We start from the raw sequence: 16132 nt of genomic DNA, 5'->3' as shown, positions 1-16132 counted from the left end.
CATCCAGTTTATTCATATCATTATAAAAATGGCAGGCTCCTGTAGGCTGACAAAGGAGTTAGAGGAGACTGCACTGACAAATATGTCTTCATATTGGACAGCCAAAAATGATGTAGCTGACAAAATTCAGTCAGGTACAGCCCCACATGTTTCTCTGGCAGCTGACGGAAACTAAATATTTACCGAACCTTTAACTCATCGTCATGAAGTTTTACATAAAGTATAAATGTAGCACTTTAATTTATGTGCCGTTTTATTAAATCATTCATCATTCAAAATGTGCAGAAACCCCGAAAAACAGCAACCCCTTCAGGGTTTGGTGTCAAAGCAGTGAGAGCGTGTAGATTTGTGTCAGTGAGACTGAAGGCTCGTCGTGTATGAAACGTTCACATTCTCTATGTTGGAAAACGCCCGCAGGGACGAGGGAGCGAGGGGAGCGTAAAGAGAGAGGGATGTGAACAGATAGCATGATGACAGCTTGTAGAGAGGGTTCACACATACACACACGTGTAGAAACACACTCGCACACCTGCAGGCCTAAACGTTGACAGAGTTTCGAGAAAGAGGGAGCGCCACCAACAGCGAGCACACTCCTTCAAGCACAACGCTGTACGACTGACGGCAGAGGTCAAATACTTGTTACACACTTGAACTAGAAATTCCTTTTGTAATCTTAGTTTTGCTTGAGTTATATTTCGCATTAGGACCTTTAAAGTTTTGACAGAACTTGACTGTATAATTTCAGTCTTTTGCCCTGTGAGAAAACAAACATCCCTCACGTCTGAACAAATGTTACAGCATTTCTGTCCAGCAGCACGATACGCACGCTCTGTAGAAACTCTGTATATAAAGAGCCATTGACTATCTTTCTGTCATCAGGCAAACACTATTCAAACAACTGCTGTGTTGAGTTGCTTCTGTTTAATTACTGTGAAGGAATGAGAGTGTGGTGAAGATGATCGGAGCACTGGCACACCGTTTAAAGAACCAGTGCCAACGGGATGCGTCTCCTTCAGTCATACCTGTTATCTGTTTCTCTGTACAGAATGATATGAACACAATAAAAAGGTATAATTCCTGAGGCGCTGGTTCAGCCCTGCGGTTAAATCACATGTCCCATATACAGAGGCCACTGTCCTCAATGCGATCCTCAACCCCCAGGCTCCACTCCCACCCTCTGCCCTTTGCCGTGTGTCGTCCCCACTCTCTTCCCCTGTTTCCAACACTATCCACCGTCCTCTCTCTCCAAATTAAGGCATAAAAAGGCCCAAAAAATAATAAATATAAAAGTTATTACTCCTGTAAAACAAACAATAAGGCTGCAGCTAAGAAATGTTTTCATTACTGAAAAAGCTGCAGGTTCTTTTCTTGAGTGATGGCAGGTCTACAAACCATGAAAATCTTAGAAGAAGAGAAGAATACCAGTAACTTCTCACTCTTCTCAAGATTAGAACGTTCTCCCCACATTTCCTGCCGTTCTTCAGCTGTCCGATCAGATAAAGCCAAATGCCAAAAAAGAAAACTACTTCAAGTTAAGTAAGAAAAATAAATATTTTAAAGCCTTTATACCACTAAGTCTTGTTGCACAAATGCGACACACACTGAAGCAGCTTTCAATCTTTCGAGGGACTGTAGTGAATATTTGAGCACAGTAGAGAATGTGACCCTGCGACCTCCTGTCTGTCAGTCAGGACGATGAGCTTCTCTCTGTCAAACAGCGCTTGAAGGCGACGGATGAATCAGGCCGTGAGGAAGTGGTGACTGTCAGGCTTTTGACACTGACGAGTTCGAGGCCTGAAGTCCGGTGTAAGTTACTTCTGACTAACTTTGACATGCAGCACAAAAACAAGTCACATACAAAACCTGGTCTTTACCTATAGGCACCAGATGTTTGTCTCCATGTATCTATAGCCCCTGTTATTACTGTTATCAGTTTTCAGTGTTGAACAAAACAAAACCATCCATCCTGAGACGCCACATTCAACAACGCTAGCAAGCCGACACCATCAAAACTTTAAAGATGCTCAAGAAAGAAATGTATTTTCAGTAGAAGGCCTTCTGCAGCTGTGAAACAACAGACTGCTTTTCTCTCCTCAGTGTTTCCACCTTCATTCATATCATCTCCTCTGAGCGTCACTCACCCGGTCTTTGTCGTCAGCCACGTCGCAGAGAACGTCGTCCAGGTCGAGGATGCCGCCGTCGCCGTGCTCCAACCGGTGGACCTGCAGCCAGTAACTAGCATCCTGCAAAACAGAAGGAGAAGAAAGGCATTCAAAACAATGTACAGAGGTCACAATCAATCAAAGTAATGTAGAATTCAAGTCAGGCTTTTATATAAAGTTTATGTGCAGTATGTTTTGTAAAATTAGTTTGAGGATACAAGGAAACATTGCATCAGTATGAGAATTGATTAAAGAGCTGTAGAATGAGATAAAAGAGATACAAATAAAGGCTTTAATCTTGCACACGTCCGCCCCCCCAAAAAAAAACTTTAAACAGGCACTTAATCATGACATTCACTCTGTCGTTGTTGGCTGTTCAGCAGGACATTCATTCATCATCACGGGCCTGTGGGGCAATCGCAGCTAAAGCTGCTGTATAATTAAGTCTAATTTCTTGTCAAATGTTTTGACATTAGCAAGACACGCAAAGGTCACACTAGATTAGTGGAGCGATAACGAGAGGTAAAGAGGGGGACGGGCAGGGAAAGGAAGGGAATCACAGCAACACAGAGCAGGAAGAAAAATAGATTTATCAGTTTGCACACAAATGAGATTATGAAATGAAGACAAACCTTTCATCACATTAAACAGTCATACGTGGAAAGTACAGCTACTGCATAATAATGAAAAATTCTCTTTAGTGTCTCGACATGCAAAAACAAATATTAAACATGACCACACACTGCAAGCAGCAGTGCAAAAGCAACAATGAGCACAGCGCACGGTGATGCTCGTGCACGTCTGTCAAACATGCACATGTGCACTAAGTGTGTGGGCGTCATTTAGCAAAGTTATGAGTCAAGACATGACTGTTTGGGTTCAGCCTGCACTCACAGCAGCAGCCCGGAGGGTTCCAGCCTCATTACCCAATAGTACAGTTACAGTCCACTGTAACACATGCAGCCTGCTGCAAAGGGCACCAGACACATTATAGGGGGATAATAACACTGCTGCTGTGTTTAACCTGAAATATAAAGGCAAGATAAAAGGCTGCCAGAGGGGGAAGAAAGGAGACGTTTGACAACGCAAAGTACGGAGAGAGAGAAAACATGATCAAAGGATAGAGAGAGGTGAAAGAGACACGTAGAGGTATAGAAAGATGTCGAATGAAAGATAAGCTCTGTTATTAAGGAATGCAAGAAGCAGAGACGAAACAGGGCTTAGGCTATAATTTAAATCACTGTGTGTGTAATTTTCTCTGGCTTATGATATTACTAGTGAATAAAAGCTTTATGTTTCAGTCTAACTGTTCAGACAGCTTACAAACGGGGGGCCTTACATGTAATGTTATGTAGTTAAATTGGATATTTGAAAGATGTATGTATATGCGCAAAACATAAAGAAGCTAGAGGTCGACCCATGTGGGATTTTTGAAACCGTTAATGATTTAAGATGCACATCTGTGTCATAAGACAGGTGCGTAGGAGAGGAATGAGTCCATAAAAAATCGCAGTGGGCGCCAGTCTAGCTCAGTGGTTAAATCTACGGCCCATGAACAGAAGCTACAGTCCCTGAGTTTGACTCCCAACCTCGGGCCTTTCCCGCGTGTCATTCCCCATTCTCTCTTCCCGCGTGTCCAACTCTATCCACTGTCCTCTCCATCGTTAAAGGCATAAAAGACAAATGCTGTGTTCGAAATCAGATACTACAGACTGCATACTGCGTTCGGCAGTAGTATGTAGTATGGAGGAGCTTTTCAAATTCATTTTGCAGTATGCAACGCCAGCGCCAGTTTCCAGTTTTGGACAAACGCAAACCGCCCCTTCTGCTGCTGTCTGCTGTTTTAACTGTTGTTGTGACGTTCCAGCGCTTTGCATTGTGGGATTCAGTAGGCGAGATAGACAGGTCCGATGCATACTGGAGATTCTTTCGGAATCAGTACGACATCCGGGTATTTTTGGCTGCACATTTTGCTTTTGTTTTTGCATACGACATCCTACATTCTGGCCAAATCAATAGGTACTGCGAGAATAGTGTGGCATTTGGAACACAGCATCAGTCCTCGATCTTATATATAGAGAATTCTGAGCTGAAATGAAAAACACCTTTTCTATAGTGATGACATCATGTCTTAATCAGTTTAAGAATTGTTTTTTCACTGTATTTCCTGTAAGAAAAGTTTTTATTCAAACATTTTGGCTTTTTAAGCAACTTAAGGGGGGAAAAAAATTATTTTACCATAAAGTACTGTAAATGTATGCTCCACTGAAAGGTAAGTTCAGTGCAAACATCTTCTTAAAGTCAAAAATATATACTAATATAAGTGCAGCAGCAGCGGGAGCAAAAGAAGAAAGAGGAGAGAAAAGGTTGCATCAGTATTTCCTATGCATTGTTTCCTGTCAGCTACATACTCAGACTGTCAGACTGCCGTGTCAGATGTCATGGTGTGTGTGACAGCCTGTGTCACTGTGTGTGACCCCCGACACAGAGACCCTGTGGATTCCAGCTGATGGTGTTCAGTATGAAAATCTCAATGTACACACAGACACAGATGAAAGCCTGCGTCAGCGTCGTGGACCACAGGAAGCATCTTTTTAACTAAGCTGATTCTTTGGCAGACGTGAATCGCCAAAGATAAACAAACATTCTTCACAAATAAAATGTAACTTGAAGCTTGAGGTTAAAAAACAAACTGGCTTGTTTATCTCTCTCTCTCTGGAGCCGGGCTCCTAAATCAGAGCTATGCTGTAAAAATCTTATCTGCCACAGAAATGCAGGAAGTAGCCAACGTGCACCAGATCTGCATCAGTCCACAAAGCAATGCAAACAAACTGCTGCAGGTTTGTTTGTGTGTAACAGCTTGTTTTCAAGTTGCTGCATCTTTTATTTTCTCGTTTCCACGGTAACCATTTTTTGTCTTTGTTTGTTTTTTTAAAGGGCCAAATGTGTCTGTCAGATGCTGTTAGACAGGAAGACACAAGTCACTGCCTTTAATCCAATTCAACACAGACATGACCTAAACCATAACAACCTAAACAAGCTGATTAACGGCACGAGGAAGCCGACATGCTGAGCATTCAAACAGTGGTTTAATAAAGGTCACGACAAACGGAAAACAAATCGTGTTCTTCCTGCTGTTATCCTTTTCAAATCAAAAATAAAACCCACATGCTGTCACATCAATCTGCTGTTCATAGTCATACATCTATGAGCCAAAAGAAGAGAACAGAGAATCAGAAATACTTTACTTATCACCGGGGAAATGCTGGTGCTGCAATTGCTTTTATACAGACTTGAAGCATGAAGAGGTAGAGGAAGTGTTTAATAGAAGTAAAAATTAAATCTACTATATATACAGAAATATGAAAGATGCTTGAATTATATACACAGAAATAAGTTAATATGCAGTGGTAGAGTCGTCGATGTCGTTGCTCTATCAACTGGTTGAGGGTTCAATCTCTGACTGCTACAATCACATGTCTGTAAGACACTGAACCCCAAATTGCTCCTGGTGGCACAGCTGGGTAAGAATGTGCACAGGCGGGGCGCTGGTTTAAGTTGGTAGAGCAGGCGTCAGATATTCCTTTTGACTGGAATAAGTTACCTGTAAATATCCGTTCTTTGTCATCATTTCACTTATTTAAAAATGTTTTGTTTTCAGTAGTGTCACCACTGTTCCTTCCTCTACTGATTTATTAATAGTTTGATCTTTTTCTTTTTCTTGTTGATTATATCTCATCTAAGGTTGTAACTTTTAGATTTTATTATTTTATTATATTTCATTTAATTTTTAATTTAATTTAATTTTTTATTTTCTATTTTTTTTATTTTCTATTTTTTTTTATTTAAAGTTTTTTTTTTCTATTGTTTTAATTTTCTATTTTTTTTATTTTCTTTCTTTTTTTTTTGTGTTATGTTGTTATTGTTGTTGTTGTTGTTGTTGTGTTATTTAGTTTGTCGTCTGCTGGTTTGGTTGTTGTCATTGTCATTTGGTGTGCTACATTATTGTGCCTATACTGTTTGTTTTGGAGCCCCTTGAAAACGAGGTGAAACATCTCAAAGGGTTCATCCTGAAATAAATGTCTATAATAACAAACAGAGGCTGCAGTCCTCGACGCGCTGATCACAGGTTCGACTCCCGGTCTGCCGATCATTTGGTGCATGTCTTCCCCCACTCTCTCCTCCCCACATTTCCTGTCTCACCTCAGCTGTCCCATCAAATAAAGGCAAAAGCCAAAAAATAATCTTAAAAAAACAAGAATGTACATCGATGTGATTGGAGATTGGCACTCAGGCCTTTGCCATCAGTGTGTGAAAGGGTGAATGTGACATGCAGTGTAAAAGCAGCTTTGAGTGGTCGGACGACTATAAGCGTAATATAAGTACAGTCCATTTACCATTTAATGTTGCACAGTCGAAACTAAGTGTTTGAGTATCAGACACTCAGGAGGGAGGAGTTGAAGAGTTTAATGGCCACAGGCAGGAACGACTTCCTGTGGTGTCCTGTGGTGCATGTCAGGGGAACGAGAAATTGAAGACACGTGAAGTAAACCATAAAAGGAAGTGTTCAGGAAAACTGTCACCAAATGCACCAACACATGGGTAAAATTGGAGTAAAAAAAAGTGTATTTTGTTTATGTCAGCAGAGCATTTTTACACATCCCTACCTCATGTTCAGTCTTATATCAGCAAATATCAACATGTTAACTGTCAGTCATGTGTATTTTTAATGCAGTATCACAAAACCTAATATGGTGATCATAAAGTTTACAGATATTTTCTCACACCCGACTTATGTGCGGTGGTTGTCCCTATGACGTTCAATAGTATGTGTTTGTTGGGACTGGGCAGGGCAGGGCACATCAAAGTGTGTGTGAGTCTGTGTGCGAGCATGCGTGCGTGTGTGTGTGTGTGTGTGTGTGTGTCAATCTGTGGGGTCAAGTTCATCTGGTAAAAATAGCTCAAAGCAAATGTCACGATGCCAAACTGAAGACATGGGACTGAGCCACATAGTAAACAAGGTTATAGTCTGTTAGGGACAGAAACACACACACACACACACACACACACACACACAGAGCGAGAGAGCTCTGATGTGGGCATCTCCACTTAAAACGGATTCCCACCATCCTCACGACTCAAACCCTTCCCTTTAATGAATCATGTGATCTTTGAGAAACACAGCATACAATTACTCTCCCCCTGCTCCCTCGGGGGCCTGACTGAGATTCCCATGACGCTAATCTGGCAGGCCCTTATCTCAAGTATTGCATCAAAACTGAGGACAGATCTGGAGTGAGATCAAAGTCTGCATCGCCTGCAGTGGCCCTCGTCAGCCCCGCAGACCTGGAAGCGGGCCAGGGCCGACATGCCGGCTGGGGGGAAAGCCCGGCACTACATGACAGGCAGCCAAACATTCCTGAGGTGCTCAGCGCTCGGCAATAGCACCATAAAAAGGAAGAGGTCCATGAGGTGGTAGGTGTCAACAGCTAAAAGTATATAATAGTGTTCACTAAATATTCAATTGAATTATAAAATACATGTGAAATTCTTAAAGCATGCATAATTAATCATTCTGTTGCAGCTATTAAGATAAATTCAGTGACCAACCATCACAGCATTGTAGTTTAAAGACTTGGAAGAACCTTGGTCTGAATAGTACAGCCAGGATGAAAGTGGCGCCTCCACTGGTTGAGTATATGAAGGTCTACGGGACAATAACCCACCTTCTCATTTGATTTCTTCTCTCAGCAGACAAACGTTTAGGAACTCAATCTCTAGTTTCAAGTCTTCTTCATTACAGCATGATGAAATTATGGTCCCATTTAGGGTAAAATAGTCAATAGAGCGGGGTATGGTTGAGGGCAGGCATATTCAGCTAGCGGCCTGCGGGCCAGATACTGCCCTTCCTGATTTTTCTCTGGCCCACAAGAATCTTCCTTTACACATCAAGCTGGTGTCTGCAATATGGAAAATATACCTGGGCAGCCCACCCAGTTATTACAACAGTCACCCAAATGACCGTCCTGGATGTAGAGAGGCAGTCAGCAGACATCCGAGGCACTCTGATATTTGATAATCATTATCTGGAGAGTTTAATTATTATTTGATCAGGTTTAAATTGTTGCACCTGTCAGCACTTGTCCTGATGAAGACTCTGCTGAGTCGAAACACGTCGACTTATCCCTGATTTAAAGCTCCTGTGAGGAGTTTTTCGCTGGTTATGAAACAGACAAAAGCTGAGCTACAAAAGCAAAGCAGACCATCAGCGACCAGATTGATCACTTCTATATAGTTATTTTTAATGCCTGAAACCGCTGGCGGGGGGGGGAGGTGTTTGTTTACATTTTCCAGGGCAGAAATTTAAAGTGAGTGATCCATATGACTGTTAAAGAAAGCAGGATGAGATTAATTGTTAAAAAACCACCACTTAAGCAGGTACAGGACAAAGTCTGCTAAGAGATAAGAGGTACGGCTTCGTCCACAGGGGGCGCCAAAATCTACACAAACCCAAAGTTCCTCACAGCAGCTTTAATAAAGGATTTTTATTCAATATTAGAGTGCCTCAGATGTCTGTTGACTGCGTCTCCACACCCAGGATATTTTACAGTCAGTAAGCTGGACAGTCATTTTCTTTGTTTCTATTCATCACCTGCCCAATCCTTGAAGAGCACCTGGTTTTTTATTTTTCACCACAAGATCATTTACACCATTCTTGACCCAGTGGAGCACTTCCGTTATTTTTTTCCTTCAGTCGCCCAAGTAAACTTGGAGACCCATTTTTTTTACGAGAGAAAATGCCACCGGAGATGGATTAATTAGTCGACACTCTCCTCCGCTCGCTCTGCCCCTCCCACTCCTGCACACTGTGACAGACACACACATGCTGCTGAGAAACACTTGTTACATTTCTCCTGTTAATGCACCATTGTGGGACCTTGAATCACGATGTATGGCCGAGCATGCGATGTAAAATAATGTTTGGCCACATCTGAAATTTGGAAAAGAATTTGAACATCAAGAGTTTTTAGGAAAAGACATTTTATCTTGGTGTCATGGAAAAAGGAAACAAAAACGCTGCTTTACACAAGTTCATGTTTAAAGTTTCATTTGAAGGTTTAAGGTTTAAAAAATCAAGTTCTGGTCTTCAGCTGAGGCGCTTCCTCTAACTAACACTGCAGAACACACCACAGCAGTCCGGAACTCAACACGCCGTTTCAAATCAAAGCAGCCAGCAGTTGCCCGGCACAATACACAAAGTGTATTTTGGCAACAGTGATTTTGATCAAATCACACGGGTCACACAGGCTCAGAGAAGATATCAACACGTCTTCATCTGCTCAACAAGGTGCTGTCCACAAACCAAACGGCAACATGTCTCTGGAAGATATAGATCCAGACCTATCAGATGAGAACGACTACGAGGAGGAAAACACAGTGACTCTTTGGGAGCACGATGACAACGAGGAGTCGATTTACCTTGAGCTTGTCTTCCTGCACCAACTTCTGATGAGCTCTGATCACCTCCACGACAACGATGTGATAGCCAGGCAGGTAAGGAAATCTATCAGATGTTCTGTCCTATTTATTTTTCACAATTCGTAAGTTGTGTGGATAAGTATTAATGATGAATCCTCATTTTACCAAAAGAGAGTTTATGTGTTTGATTGTCTTTGGTAACAGCAGGCGGAGGACTGGGCTGAGTCAAGCATCGACAGTTTAGATTCAATGCTGAACCTCCAACAGGACTACATTGGCAACCTTTATGACGACGCAAGCTCCACAAGTTCTTCAGTTTCTTTTTCCTCCAGCTTCTCTTCTTCTTCTTCCAGCTCTTCTTCTTCCTCCAGCTCTTCTTCTTCTTCCTCCAGCTCGTCTCCTTCTTTCTCCAGCTCCCCTTCTTCCTCAAGCTCGTCTCCGTCTTCCTCAAGCTCGTCTCCTTCTTCCTCCAGCTCGTCTCCTTCTTCCTCCAGCTCGTCTCCTTCTTCCTCCAGCTCCCGTTCTTCCTCCAGCTCGTCTCCTTCTTCCTCCAGCTCCCGTTCTTCCTCCAGCTCGTCTCCTTCTTCCTCCAGCTCCCGTTCTTCCTCCAGCTGGCTCCAGAAGGCAGCGGCCTTCTGCCACAGATGTGGCAGATAGGGAGATGACGGACACAAACAATCTGAGGAATTCACAGGATGGAGTAGCAGAGCTGTGAAGCTGTGATCAATAAACAGCTGCATCCTTTTCTTTAGAGCAGTTTCATTTGTAGCAGCTTGTCAGTGTTAAAATAGAAAGCATGTATCTGTACACAAGACCCTATTTGGAATAAACCAAAAGGATCTCAGGCCCAATCCTGAATGCAGTCGACCTAAGCAGACCAGAAGACAAATAAAAACACCTGCTGCCACATCACGCTCCACTCACTGAAAATCAGATACAAATAGTAACAGTAAATCAAATTTCTTTCACTTCACAGGGTGTGTCCGAAACCGCATACTATCATACTAATCATAATAATCATACTAACCATGACGTAAAATTGAGTATGTCATGCATTTCCATCTCATAGTATGCAATTTTGTGTATGCGAGAAATGCCCGGATGTAAACTCGATTGGCCCGGATGTTTGAGTATGAGACGGGAGCTCACTGGTTGTACTCATCCGCCCCAAAATGCATTGCGGCTATTCAGCATCTACTATGGCGGAGATGGACCGGAGATCAGACCGGACACATGTAAACGATTAAGTCACGTGATACGGAGAAGACGGCTCTGAGTATGATGCCAACGGCATACTGTTAGTAGGCAGTATGCAGTACATACTGTTTGAGTATGTAGTAGGCAGTACGTTAGTATGCGGTTTCATACACAGCCATTGTGTAGGCAACTCTTCTCAAATGACACAGTTTCTACTATGATGATCATGATGCATCATTTCAAAGCAGGGGAAGCAGGTCTGCTTACACATTCAGGAATAACATGTTTTGACACGTTTGGCTCCAAAACTGCCTGGTTAGGTTGAGGACAAAAACCACTGTTTAAATAACTTGTGTATATTAGTAACATAATTAACTTATGTACATAACTTGCGTAACTATTGTACATATCTTAACATGAAGTCAAATCTGTAAATAAATGTCTGTTAAGTCTCTGTTTATCGCCAAATGAGGTAACACAATGGTGATTGAGCCTATGGCCCACTGCTGAAAGCCTTTGCATTTGCAATATTACAGACTGGCTGTCTGTGGCGACTTTAGTGGTAAAATTCACAAGCGGCGCCCAGTTAGTGACGCGTTTTCCATCAGCCAGCAGTGGTTGGTCTGCCAGAGAGGGTAGGCGGAGCTAAGCGGCTGCTTTTCCAGTCTCTGCAAGTGTTGCGAGTAAACAGTAATCTACTATGGCTGAACAAACAAAGAAAAGATGGATGACTACAGATACAACTTCAACAAGAAGTGAAAATCCAAAGAAAAAGAAACAAACTCGACGCTCAGATGAAGGCAAAGCGACCGTCAGCCAGGAAAATCAAGAGTTACAACTGTGACAAAGGGAGCCCACGTCTAATACGTCTGGTTAAATTGGGAGATGTCCTCCCGCAGTTACCGTATAGCGTCATTAGGTGGCGCCCAAGAGAGTGAAACTCAAGATTGTCAGTTTAAAGAAGTTAAAATTGGCTGTTGTCTCGTCGTCGACCACAAGCGATTTTTCATGCTCTTTATGCTTCATCACACAACTTCAGCAGCACATCAACACAATAAGCTAGAGGACAGGGTCAAGAAATGACACCAGAGGGGGTACCTAATACATCTTTGAGAAAATGGGAATGAGAACAGGCTGTCTTGGTTTAATCATATATAATACTTTGGGGTTTTTTATACGTGGGTAATAGAGGCGTGCTAATCCTGGCTGTTACTCATGTTCCTTCTGAGCCTAGCTTTCCTCTATGCTCAACATCTCTTTGGCTCTAATTGCAGCAGAAAGTGTCCTCCTCCTGATTTGTAGAAGCCTGTAGGCGCCCGGTGTTACTGGCAAAGATTTTGTTGTGCTCTAATCTCCTGCAGTTAGCCTGCCTGCGATGTTCTGATGGTAAAATGTAAAATGATCACTACTTTTCATGTTTCCTTCATCCACTCTTCGTCACCCTGCCTTGACCCTCATTCAGCACTTTTCACCTCTTTCTTTACCCGTCTCTCTCAACACTCCTTCTCTTCCATTTTCCGTGAGACACTCCTCCTCCCCCTCTGTGTCCTTATAAAACTTTAACGGGATGCTGTCCTACACTTGACACACATTAAGACTTGTTTCATATTCAAAAACGCTGCTGTGAATTCTCTCTGGGAATCCTTTGCCTATCTATCCAGCTCAGTGCAGCCCCGCGGTGCTGCAGTGGCGCCAGTTCACAGCAGATCAAAACACTTTTTTTTTTGTGCAACTTCATTTGCAAGTTTAGTGTGACACCGTTTTGTAATCTCCAGAGTGCTACCCATCGCTTAAAGATGCTTTTTTGCTGCAGAAGACTCTCCTCCCTCTTAAACTGGTTAGAATGGATGGAGCAGAAGAAACACCAGATCTGAAAGAATAATTAAGTGATTGTAGATTTAGGACCGAGAGCGGGGAGGGGTAAACCAAAGCCAGATGGAGACTGAGAGAGGAAGTCGCTTAAAAGCCAATGAGAATGTGGAAACTGCTTGAATTAAGATAATGTGACACAAACAACCGGATACAATCTGTGCAAAGAGCTGCTTTATCCTCACAGCAGGCAACACTAATGAGCAAAGGACTAAGAACATACAATAGGATTATTGTCACGTCATGTGAGTGTTTGTGTGCAACTTCATTTCATTATGCGCAAAATGCAGTGAGGAAAGTCTCTTACTGATATTTATCAGTATGCATATATATATTTATATATATTATCATTTTGAAAACATACCAACAGTGTGAAACAGGTATGGATAATTTACAGAAGAAATAATGTGGATGGACTTTATTGATCCCAAACTAGTAAACTGTGGCGTTAAAGCAGCAGGGCTATTTACAGCCTCTTATCCCGTCTCTCTCCCCAACCTCTCCTGTCACTCTTCAGCTGTTTCTGTCCTTTAAAGGCAAAAAATGCCCCAAAAAAATCTAAACAAAAAAAAGGGAACATTAAATAAACCACAAGGACATAAAAAAAAAAGCAAAACCTAAAAGTTCATGTCAACTCTACAAATGTCTTGTTCTGTTGTTGAATCATGTAGAAGAAAACCGAGACACTATTTGGAGCGTGGGGGAAAAGGTGGACTAAATCCTGTTGTTGAATTCCCACGGTGGGTGAGAAAGTTGAATTTAATTAAGAATGTATTCAGTAGCAAAGACACGTCAACTATACCGAACACGTCAACCAACGTTTTCAAGAAACGATGTTTGCATTTACTTCAGGACATTTGTTGAAGGAATCTTGCCTTAACAGCTCTCTTTGTACGCCTCAATGAAGGACTGTTGTAACGGGCAGCTCAGGTGTGACTGTAAAAATATGAAGCAGGTTTCTGCTGGAAAAAGCTTGTTTTTGAAGCGACCCCTCCCTGAATAAATAAAGTTAACTACGACTTGTTTCCTCAGGGCCTTACAGAACGTCTTTTAAAAAGTTGATAAATTGAAAGCCTTTCTTGAAAACGAGCTCCCGGACATGTGAGCGATCGGCTCGTCACTTTTTTTTCCACAACAGAGAAGGTCTGACTTGTGCAAATATTACGAGCTGTCTTTATCGAGCAGACAAACATCTCTCTGCTCCGCTTATCAAGGCAGACAAATCCCCATTCAATCTCTTGTGATGTTCGGATGTGTGCACTGCTACACACACTGCGCGTGACCTCCACTGTGGGTCAAAGCGAGGTTGAGGTAAGGAACAAAGGACCCTTTCATTGAGGTAGGAATGACACCAGCGAGAAGAGAGGCGGAAATTGGAAAATGCCGTTCAAGTGCGAGGTGATGCGTGTAAAACCAGAGGCGTATTTCTGCATGGAGACAGATGTGTGCATGGTGACAACGAACTTCAAAAACAGTAACATTAAAATCACAACATTAAGCCTACGAATTTAAACCTGGTTTAATCCCAACGATGTTAACACCAGCATATTGGATTACTGTAACCAGACCTCATACTTTATTTGATATAATGGTATTAAAATGTAGCACTGATGGCAGTTTAATTATTATTGTTTATATGTGTATGCAGTCCTCAGTATGACAGCATTTACATCACCAGTCAGTCCTGCCCATTTCAAGTGCCAAACATTCCTCCTCGTGTAAGTGCCAAGTGGAATTGAAGAGCCTGGACTGCTGCCAGACTCGCTGCTCGCCATTTACTCAGTAGAATTAACAACTGCCCCGTCCTGCTGTGCTGGGCGGTGTGCGTATGTGCCGGGGCAAAGGCTGTGGTCCTTAGTCGTAAATATTCAGGCTGGATGGGAGGAGAGGTTTCAATGAAGGTGCCAGGCCACAAAGACACTGAGGGGAAGGGGGGAAGAGACAGCATCCATCAGCTCCACCAAGCAGCTCCAAAAGTCTAAACGCTTCCTTGCTGTGTTTCTGCTTTCCTCCACTGGTTCTCGTGTCTTTCTCTATGTCACAGACGCTTTAACCTGATGAAAACAGACCTCCTGCAGGCGCCCTTGGGAATCTGTGTTAGTCAGAATATCAAATTTTGATCACTGCATTCCCCTAACAACATTAAATTAAGATGACGTTGAGCGCCCGTCCCCTTGTATTTAGTATGTTAAAAAATGTTGTCTGGTCTGAATCAAACAACCATTCAGGGTGAGCTTTCCACGTAACCGGCCAATCACAGCGACTATGTACAAACTAGCGTCATCCGGCTTCGACCTGACTTGTGTCAGCAGCGTGCACGCAGAGTTTGTGTCGGTCAGGAGCTATGGCAACTTGCGTTAAATTTCCTGCACCTTTGCCGACAACGACATATACTGCTAAAGAAGCAGAAAGAAGGAAGAGCAGAGAGGAGAAAATAGCTACAAAGAGAGCCCGAAATAAAAAGAGGGATCAGATGAGTTGGAGTGTAAGGGGCTAAAGAGCGAAGCGATGCAGAGGTCGCCCTCTTCCTTCTCAACAGGTAACGGTAGCTCTTGCAGTAACGGCTAACGGTAGCTCTTACGGTAACAGCTAACGGTGGCTCTTTCGGTAACAGCTAACGGTAGCTCTTTCGGTAACGGCTAACGGTAGCTCTAAGTTCCAACATCTAGAGGTAAAAAGGTGGTCCACACCAAGAATCATTACTATAATGATAACTTTAGTAGTGTTTGTAGTGTACTTTTTGCAGCATCTCTCCTGTCTCTCTCCGTGCCTCCGTGCTGCAGAGAGACACAACGGCTGCGCGGCACACACCAGTTGCAAAATGCGCGTGCATGTTTGGTGTAGCGGAGTGATACAGAGAGGTGGAAGGTTTTTTACATGGGAATGTTCATGTTGCTTACTGCCACTTTAAGCTGATCTAAAATAAAAACAAAAATAGCATCCCTTTTTTGGAACACAAAGCTTAGGCTTCTGTCTTTTCTTGTAATCCAGTTTGTACGTTCGTTGATGACATCATAAAGTTACAATCTGGCCTCAAGAGATTGTTGTTATTATAATCATGTTTATATTGATCTAAAATTAAAAAAAACCTGAAAAGCTCGGGAATAACGTCCATAACTAACGTAACCTTGAGATACCAAATATTTGGGGGAAATTCAAGAAATGAAATCACAATAAGGAAAATCAGAGTTCAGTTTAAATAACTTCTGGAGTGTTAAGAGATAAAATCTACATCATGATTTTTCTACGGCAGAGTTCTATGGGTTATTAATGAGTAAGAATGAGTATGAAGAGTTCAAAACCATCAAGGCAAATCCAGTGACATCACAGATCCAGAGTCTGTCTCTCCATACTATCCATCCTACATACAACTTGATACACTGAAACCATTACAACCACTGCATCAAGGTCAGATTCAAGGCTCA

General features: G+C 42.4%; 1 protein-coding gene across 3 annotated transcripts in view; it reads right to left on the bottom strand.

The window, feature by feature from the left end:
* The window catches only part of pard3ab (par-3 family cell polarity regulator alpha, b), a 269729-nt gene that overhangs the window by 221538 nt on the left and 32059 nt on the right, over nt 1-16132 (bottom strand). For all 3 annotated transcript variants that reach the window (XM_069684173.1, XM_069684174.1, XM_069684175.1), the window contains exon 2: nt 2142-2243. In XM_069684173.1, coding sequence (XP_069540274.1) covers nt 2142-2243 — 102 coding nt within the window. The remainder of the gene's footprint in view (nt 1-2141; nt 2244-16132) is intronic.

This window comes from Semicossyphus pulcher, unplaced genomic scaffold (genome assembly GCF_022749685.1).
Source record: "Semicossyphus pulcher isolate SPU_LCO1_2020_fin unplaced genomic scaffold, fSemPul1.0.p SCAF_7, whole genome shotgun sequence".
NCBI classification, from domain to species: Eukaryota; Metazoa; Chordata; class Actinopteri; order Labriformes; family Labridae; genus Semicossyphus; species Semicossyphus pulcher.
This window is presented reverse-complemented; position numbering and strand designations above follow the sequence as displayed.